A 9,159-nucleotide genomic window follows, 5' to 3' on the forward strand; every position below is an offset into this window, starting at 1 on the left:
GGCCAATCACCAGGTGACAGTGAGTTCTAGCCCTGCCTTAGCCATTAAAGCCTGCTTGAGTGCCTTTTTGCCAATCACTAGGAGACAGTGAATTCTAGTCCCACCTTAGCCAGGAAAGCCTTCTAGATGACTTTGGGCCAATCACTAGATGAGAGTGAGTTCTAGTTCTGCCTTAGCCATGTAAGCCAGCTGGGTGACTTTGGGCCAATCACCAGGTGACAGTGAGTTCTAGTTCCGCCTTAGGCATGAACGTCTGCTGGGTGATTTTGGGCCAATCACTAGATGAGAGTGAGTTCTAGTTCTGCCTTAGCCACGAAAGCCAGCTGGCTGACTTTGGGCCAATCCCCAGGAGACTGTGAGTTCTAGCCCTGCCTTAGCCATGAAAGCCTTCTTGAGTGCCTTTTTGCCAATCACTAGGAGACGGTGAGTTCTAGTCCCGCCTTAGGCATGAAATTGGGCTGGGACTTTGAAACGATCCTCAGGAGACGGTGAGTTCTACTCCCCTGAAAGCTGGCTGGGTGACTCGCTAAGCCAGTGATTCTCAACCTTTTTAATGCCGCGACCCCCAACCGGTCGTAAGTCGAGGACTACTCAACCGGTCGTAAGTCGAGGACTACTCAACTGGTGCAGCACCGTTTGCAGATTGGGACTTTTGGCGGGCTCAGCAGGGCAGAGACAGCCTGGACAATTCCTATTGGCTTTTGAAAGCCAATAGAATTAGACTCTATTCAAGAGAGTCTCTTCTATTGGCTTTCGAAAGCCAATAGAATAAAAGGGAGCACAGCTAAGGAAAAGGGGGGGCAAAAATGGCGGACTGCGTTGTTTGGCGACCCCCGTGAAATGGTCGTTCGACCCCAAATGAGGTCCCGACCCACAGGTTGAGAACCACTGCACTAAGTTTATTCGTAGTGGGGAAACATCCGTTTCTGTGCTCGCCCACCTTGATCGACTCATAATAAACAATAAAGGGCTGGATAAAAATCGAACAAATGAATAAAGATCGGCGCTCGGGAGGATTCCCAACGTGCTAATGCCGCCCGTTTCCGCTTCCTCCCTTCCAGTCTGTTTTGTAAAAGCACTTTACGATTACGAGGGCCAGACGGACGAGGAGCTCTCCTTTCCGGAAGGAGCCATCATCCGCATCCTGAACAAAGAAAACCAGGACGACGACGGCTTCTGGGAAGGCGAATTCAACGGCCACGTCGGGGTTTTCCCTTCCGTCCTGGTCGAAGAACTGACCGTGTCCGAAAACGGAGAGGTGGCGTGTCTCGCCGAAGTTCAGGTAGAGGTAGTCCTCGCTTTACGACCACAAAGAGGACTCGGGATAAAACATCTGCGCCCCATTCTTCTCCCACCCTCCCTACGCCCCAGTGCTGGTCTTCTCTTCCGAGCAAGTCCTTTTCGTTCAAATCGAGTCTCTGCCATCACACGTCTTCTTGCAGGTAGTCCTCGGCTTTACGACCGCTCGCTTTGTGACTGTTCAAAGTTACAACCTACTATCCGGAAAACGGAAGTAATGATGATTTGGTTCTGAAGGTCCGATAAGCACCCCTTCTCCCCCTCCCCCCACAGTCACATGCCTGAATTTTGGGCCCTGGGCAGCTCGGCCATAATTTCGATCTTTATTGCAGCAACTTTTGATGTTACGACAGTTTTGGGCCCACCCACCCCACCTCCAAACCGGAAGTTCACTTGCCAAATGGTTACCAACCCCCGGCACTCGCTTAACGACCGCTGTGCCCGTTTTACAACCGTCGCAATTGGTTAAGGACCGACGCGAAAGAAGCGTGGTCAAAAATCAGGTCACGGGACCGATCCTGTTTTATGATTGTTACAGAAGCATAAAAAACTTACATGTATGACAAACAGCAGCGAGAATTACATTGGAAAAACAAAGAAACACCAATGGAAGAAGACATAGTTGGGAAAATTTGGGACTGTGCGGAAATGGATAGGCTCACATTGAAAATGAAAGGCAAAGAATAATAATGAAATAATAATAATAATATGAAGTAGTAGTAGTAGGAAGGGACCTTAAAGGTCATCTAGTCCAACCCCCTGCTCAGGCAGGTAACCCTATACCATTTCAGACAAATGGCTGTCCAGTCTCTTCTTAAAAACTTCCAGTGTTGGAGCATTCACTGCTTCTGGAGGCAGGTGGTTCCACTGGTTAATTGTTCTAACTGTCAGGAAGTTTCTCCTTAGTTCCAGGTTGCTTCTCTCCTTGACTGGTTTCCACCCGTTGCTTCTTGTCCTGCCTTCAGGCGCTTTGGAGAACAGCTTGACTCCCTCTTCTTTGGGGCAGCCCCTGAGATACTGGAAGACTGCTATCCTGTCCCCCCTCGTCCTTCTCTTCATTAGACTAGACATAATAATAATAATGATAAAGTTGGAAGGGACCTTGGAGGTCATCTAGTCCAACCCCCTGCTCAGGCAGGAAACCCTAGACCATTTCAGACAAATGGCTATCCAGCCTCTTCTTAAAAACATCCAGTGTTGGAGCATTCACCGCTTCTGGAGGCAAGTGATTCCACTGGCTAATTATTCTTACTGTCAGGAAATTTCTCCTTAGTGCTAGGTTGCTTCTCTCTTTGGTTAGTTTCCATCCGTTGCTTCTTGTCCTGCCTTCAGGGGCTTTGGAGAATAGCTTGACTCCCTCTTCTTTTGTGAAGTCCTACAGGTAGTCCTTGACTTAAGACCACACTTCCGTTGCTAAGTGAGACCTCTGTGAAGTGAGTTTTGGCCACCTTCCTTGCCACTGCGGTTAAGCGAATCCCTGCAGTTGTTCCATTAGTAACACGGTCGCTAAATGAATCCCACTTCCCACTTCGTCGGAAGGTCACAAAAGGGGGGGATTGTGACCCCACCGGGAGACCGCGACTAATTCATAAATACGAAGCGGTCGCCCAGCGTCTGGATTTTGATCACGTGACCCCGGGGAAGCTGCCACGGTCGTCAGTGTGAAAAAGGGGTCACGAGTGACTTTTTTCAGCCCCGTCATAACTTTTGAACGGTCACTAAAGGAACTGTTGTAAGTTGAGGACTGCCTCTGTGTGCCTTGGATCGAGAGCCGAATTCGGATGTTTGTTTCCTGTCCTGACTTGGATTGATATTATGGATTGATATTATGGTTCCCATCGAATCCCAGTCAGTTCCCAGGGATGACCACAGAGAGATGGACGTTTTTTTTCCTCAGGGAGACCCGTGGCTCTTTCCGTGGCTGTGAAGGACATCCTCCGTTTACGGCCGTCTTCTCTGCTTCCCCACAGGTCTTTCCGTCCACCAAGTCCCAGAATTCCCTGGCGCCCTTGCCCCTCTACGATCAGCCCCCCGCCAGCCCTCTCCCCAGTCCCGACAAGAGAGGAGCCCAGGGCTTCCCGCGGTCGCCATCGGCAAACGGTAAGAGGGGCTCGCCTCCCCCTGGGGTACCCTGCGGGCAAGAAGGCCACGATCAAGCCACAGGTGGCCTTTTCAGACACTGAGGAGCACCTGGTCCGCAAGGGTGCCATCAACTCCTGACCCAGATCTGTTGCGTGGTCCGGTCAGTTTCACTCAATATTGTGGTCTAGCGGTGTAAGTGCTGCCTGGCAATTGGGGGGGGGTCAACCTAGGTTCAAGTCCCCCATCAATCACGGAGGTGGCCCAGAGAGGCTGAAGCTGGAGCCATTTTCTCTCTTTCTTTCTTTCTTTCTTTCTTTCTTTCTTTCTTTCTTTCTTTCTTTCTTTCTTTCTTTCTCTCTCATTCTTTTTCTTTGTCTCTCTTTCCTTCTCTTTTTTTCTTTCTCTCACTTTTTCTCTCTCTCTGTCACTTTTTTCTTTCTTTCTCTTTTTCTTTCCTTCTCTTTTTCTTCTTTCTCTCACTCACTTTTTCTCTCTTTCTCTGTCTCCTTCTCTATTTCTTTCTTTCTCTTTTTCTTTCTCTCTTTCTCTCTCTCTCTCTGTTTTCCTTTCCCTTTTTCTCTCTCTCTCTTTCTGTCTGTCACCTCAGGCCACCTCACAGGACTGTTGTGTTGTGCAAACAGGAGAAGAGAGCATTAGATATGTCCCCCCGCGAGTTCTCTAAGGAAAAGCAAATACGAAATTCCTGTCTTAGATAGGATGAGTTGGAGAGTTACGAAAACCTCAATGAGAAGAACATGAATTTCTGCATCTAAACAGAAAGGAAGTCCTCCATTTCTATAAGGATAAGAATCTTAAACATCCAGTGAAAAGCTTTCAAAGTCAGAGGTGGGGAACCAGGGCCCCACTCGTGGACTTCAACTCCCAGAATCCCTGAGCACTCAGGGGGGAACTATGTGGCCCCTTTTCATGACTTGCAGACTTCAACTCCCAGAATTCCTCAGCCAGCATGAAGGAACTAAGGCCCCTTCATGACTTGTGGACTTCAACTCCCAGAATTCCTGAGCCAGCATAGGGGAACTATGGCCCCTTCATGCTTGTGGACTTCAACTCCCAGAATTCCTCAGCCAGCATTGGGGAACTTTGGCCTCTTCATGCTTGTGGACTTCAACTCCCAGAATTCTTTTGGCAGCATGGGGGAACTATGGCTTCTTCATGACTCGTGGACTTCAACTCCCAGAATTCCTGAGCCAGCATGGGGGAACTATGGCCCTTTCATGACTCGCGGACTTCAACTCCCAGAATTCCTGAGCCAGCATGGGGGAACTATGGCCCCTTCATGACTGGTGGACTTCAACTCCCAGAATTCCTCAGCCAGCATGGGGGAACTATGGCTCCTTCATCACTTGTGGACTTCAACTCCCAGAATTCCTCAGCCAGCATGCCTGGCTGAGGAATTCTGGGAGTTGAAGTCCACAAGTCATAATAGGGCCCTGGTTCCCTGACTCCTAATCTAAGCGGTGCATCCTTAGATTCTCCATTTTGAAAACAACAGGACTTCAACTCCCAGAATTGCCCAGCCGGCAAGCTTTGTAGTCCACACTTCTTACAGTCGCAGAAAGTACGAAATTTTGTCCTTGAAACATTCTCATTGTGGGTTTTTTTTTTATTGTTCTTTTGTTGCAGTTTCAGAAAACAATTTCATGTCAAGTTCCCCTGGATTTTCCCAGCCATCCCGACTCCTTCCTGAAAGCACTTCCTACGGCAAACTCAGACCGGTAAGTTTTAAGACTCTCCACACAGCAGTAGAAATAAAAAGGGGGTGCCTTTTTGCTGCACCGTGGTTGCGGCTTTGGTGTGCTTGCTCCAGGCACAAACCAAGTTAGAACAGGGTTTAATTTCACCTGCCCCAGGGTGGCTAAATTACAGGGTGGCCAGCTGGGAATCCATCTTGCCTACCAATTGCACGTTGCCTTTTGAAAGGTGAGACTCAGATATTAGTTCCCTTCAGCTTCTACAGAGAGTCCTCGAAGCTACAACGGCACCGGAAAATGTGACTTACGACGATTTTTCACGCTTAACGACCGTCGCAGCATCCCCAGGGTGAGGTGATTTACATTCGGATGTTTGACAACTGACTCACATTTATGACAATTGCAGCCTCCTGGGGTCACGTGATCCCCATTTTGCGACCTTCTCTCAAGCAAAGTCAAGGATTCACTTAACGGCCGTGTGATTAATTTAACAACGGCGGCGATTCACTTAACCAGCGTGGCAAGAAAAGTCGTAAAATGGGGCAAAAAAACAAATTTTTCACTTAGCAGCATAAATTTTGGGCTCGGTTGTGATTGTAAGTTGAGGACTACCTGTATGATGGAAGTTGGAAACTTTTCAGAATGAAGTTAGAGCAGTGGTTCTCAACCTTTTTAATGCCGCGACCCCCCAACCGGTCATAAGTCGAGGACTACTCAACTGGTGCAGCACTGTTTGCAGACTGGGACTTTTGGCGGGCTCAGCAGGGCAGAGACAGCCTGGACAATTCCTATTGGCTTTTGAAAGCCAATAGAATTAGACTCTATTCAAGAGAGTCTATTCTATTGGCTTTCAAAAGCCCATAGAATAAAAGGGAGTAGCACAGCTAAGGAAAAGGGGAAAAAAATGGCGGACTGCGTTGTTTGGCAACCCCCGTGAAATGGTCGTTCGACCCCAAATGGGGTCCCGACCCACAGGTTGAGAACCTCTGAGTTAGAGTGAGTTTGCAAAGTACGACTTCTGGTTTGCCGCCACGGACGTTTGGAAGACGAGCTCCGTCTTCCGCGTCCGTTTTCGCTCCGCTGGGGGACCCTGGAAAGAGTCAAAAGTCGTCTGTAGGGGCGACGAGCAAGGAAGGGACCCCCGCTTGATCGCGGGAGGGGGCAGCCCTTCTGCTCGATCCGGGGCAGGCCTCCAAACTGGTGGAGCAAAGACCAGACATAGTAATATGGCCCGTCATTAGGCTGCAGACAGCCGAAGTCAAATTTACTACCAAGCACTTTGAAAACGACACGGATGAAACTGGGTGAGATCTGATCTTCTCTTTACCCTAAGTACTTTTTCTTCCTGTAAAAGCTGCCTGAAGTATCTTTCTCCCTGTGTGGAGAGAAGGAAGGGAATTTGTAGCCCACCCTCTAAGAATAACGGCATCTGACTACCCAGGGGGATTAAAGCATTAAAAGAACAACTTTAATCAAATTGGTTTTATATGTTCCTGAAACTTGGGGACCAAAAATTTTCCTATTTTTATTGGAGACTCTTGTTTTTATCTACAAAAAAGAAATAAAATTGGAGAAAGAGTTTGCAAAGTACAAGTAGTCTCTTGACGTACGATTGGGCCCCACGTTTCTGTGGCTAATCAGAAATTGTTAAGTGAACGTTGTTAAGTGAATGTTGCCCTGTTTTGCGACCTGGCTTGACGCAGTTGTTAAGCGAATCACTGCAGATGTTTAGAAACATGGTTGTTAAATGAAATCTGGCTTCCCCGTCGCAACAGGAGAGCGTGTGACCCCCCGGGACACGGCAACCATCATAAAATATGAGTTAGTTGTCTGAATTTTGATCACGTGTCTCCGGAATGCAGCAGCCGTCATAAATACGAGACGGTTGCCAAGCCTCTGAATTTTGATCACGTGACCCCGGGGAGGCTTGCAACGGTCGTAAGCGTGAAAAGGTCCCAAGTCACTTTTTTTCAGGGCTGGCGTAACTTCAAACGGTCACTAAACAAATGGCCGTAAGTCGAGGACTTTGTGTACTCTGTTGTTCTGTGAAATCTCGACTAGCTGACCTGTTTTTTTTCCTCACTGTGGTCTGTTTGGGGGGTTCCAGGTCCGAGCCGCCCCACCACCCCCCACCCAACACCGCCGCCCCCCCGAGAAGATTGAAGACGTGGAAATCACCTTAGTGTGACCGGAACTGCCCAGGCCGGGACTCCAGCTAAAACCCGGGCGCGGCCCTCGCCCACTGGCCTTGCGAGGGACAGTTTGTGTTTGAACGAGGCGACTGCTTAAAAGCTGGAGGGGGGAACACGGGAAGATCCTCCAGGAACACCGTTGTGTGGGTGGGTGCTTCTTCCCACCGTTGATGGACATTTTGTGCCTTTTTTATTTGTTGTCGTTGGGTTTCGCCTTCTCGATCCGCCTGTGTAGCACAACACAAGCAGCCATGCCTTTTTCAGCTGGACAGCAGCGAGTTTTAATTTTTTTTCCAGGGGTGCGCCAAACATCCGCCACCCTGCTTTCACATGGCCCGTCGACCCGTTGCGACTGTATGGTGGCTACAATTGTTGGGGAACCTGGCCTAATCCCATCCCGGTCTGATTTTAGCCTTTCCTTAATCGGTGACTTCCAGATGTAGTAGAACTATGATTGCCATCATCGCTGTGAGCACTCTGCCGGCGTTGCAGCTCCAACATGTGGAAGGCACCATGTTTGGACGGGGTTGCAGCTTCAACATCTGGAAACTCATGTTTGGACAAAGGTTGCAGCTCCCAACATCTGGAGGCTGCCGTGTTCGGACAGATGTCGCAGCTGCAACATCTAGAAACTCGTGTTCAGACAGATGTTGCGGCTCCAACATCTGAAAGCTGCTGTGTTTGGACAGATGTCGCAACTCCAACATCTGGAAACTCATGTTCAGACAGATGTCGCAGCTCCAACATCTGGAAACTCATATTCTGACATACCGCGGCTCCAACATCTGGGAAGTCATGTTCTGACAGATGCCACAGTTCCAACATCTGGAGGCTGCCATGTTCAGACATGTGTCGCAGCTCCAACATCTGGACACTCATTTTCAGACAGATGTCACAGCTCCAACATCTGGACACATTCTGACATATCACAGCTCCAACCTCCGGAATCTAATGTTCTGACACATGCCATAGTTCCAACATCTGGAGGCTGCCATGTTCGGACAGAGGTCACAGCTCCAACCTCTGGAAGCTGCCATTTTCAGACAGGTTACAGCTCCCAACCTTTGGAGGCTGCTGCGTTCCAACAGATGTCGCCGCTCCAACATCTGCAAACTCATGTTCAGACAGATGCTGCCGTTCCAACCTCTGGAAGCCATCACATTTGGACCGGATCGTTTCCTTCCACGGCCCCGGCGAACGTTTCCCTGGCACTTAAAGGAGGAATTTTGGCGTTAACGGTTTGGCGCAGCCAATCCCCCCGGGGCGCTTCTCTGCATAAGGAGTGTAATCTGTACCCCTGCTCCAAATCAGGGCGTATATATATAAATATACGCTACGCGCATCAGTGCAGGATTTTACTGTTGTCATAGGAATGTATTAAAACCTTTCTTCTCTCACACCCCCCCCCTCCCACCAACCTCTCCAAGTAGCGTCCCCTGCTTGGGCGGGACCTCCGGGACGGGAAAGGCCGGGCACGAGGGTCAGCCGAAGGAGGGGCTGGCCCCCTCTTTCGGCTCTCCCCTCCCCCCCTTTTCGCTGGTCCTGACGCTTTTGAGACTGGGGGGTGACAAAAAAGGTTCTGCCAAAACACGGCAAGTCTCCAGGGAGGTAAAATACGGGGGATGCCCCTATTTCAGAGCGGCCGGTGGTGCAACTTGGGCTTTGAAGTTCCTTCTGGACCGATATTTATAAAGGGGGGGGTCTGCGAACCGAGGGCTGAATTCACAGCGATGGGTTTTCTTCCCCGGAGGAAATTGAATAAGGGTTTTCATGGCCCAGCTGGAAGCAGCCGTTCCTTTCTCCTTGAAACTTCCCTCCCTCCCTTCCTTCCTTCCTTCCTTCCTTCCTTCCTTCCTTCCTTCCTTCCTTCCTTC

At 49.6% G+C, this 9,159-nt stretch overlaps 1 protein-coding gene across 1 annotated transcript in view; it reads left to right on the forward strand.

The window, feature by feature from the left end:
* Positions 1 to 8,684, forward strand: part of FCHSD2 (FCH and double SH3 domains 2) — a 70,550-nt gene extending 61,866 nt beyond the window's left edge. Inside the window, exons 14-17 of the mRNA XM_039318832.1 lie at positions 1,062 to 1,282; positions 3,270 to 3,399; positions 5,026 to 5,117; positions 7,201 to 8,684. Of these exons, the coding sequence (XP_039174766.1) occupies positions 1,062 to 1,282; positions 3,270 to 3,399; positions 5,026 to 5,117; positions 7,201 to 7,281 (524 nt within the window). The 3' untranslated portion in view covers positions 7,282 to 8,684. The remainder of the gene's footprint in view (positions 1 to 1,061; positions 1,283 to 3,269; positions 3,400 to 5,025; positions 5,118 to 7,200) is intronic.
* The last annotated feature ends 475 nt before the right edge of the window (positions 8,685 to 9,159 follow it).

This window comes from Crotalus tigris, unplaced genomic scaffold (assembly GCF_016545835.1).
Source record: "Crotalus tigris isolate CLP2741 ecotype Arizona unplaced genomic scaffold, ASM1654583v1 scf7180000021573.356075, whole genome shotgun sequence".
In the NCBI taxonomy this organism is placed as follows: Eukaryota; Metazoa; Chordata; class Lepidosauria; order Squamata; family Viperidae; genus Crotalus; species Crotalus tigris.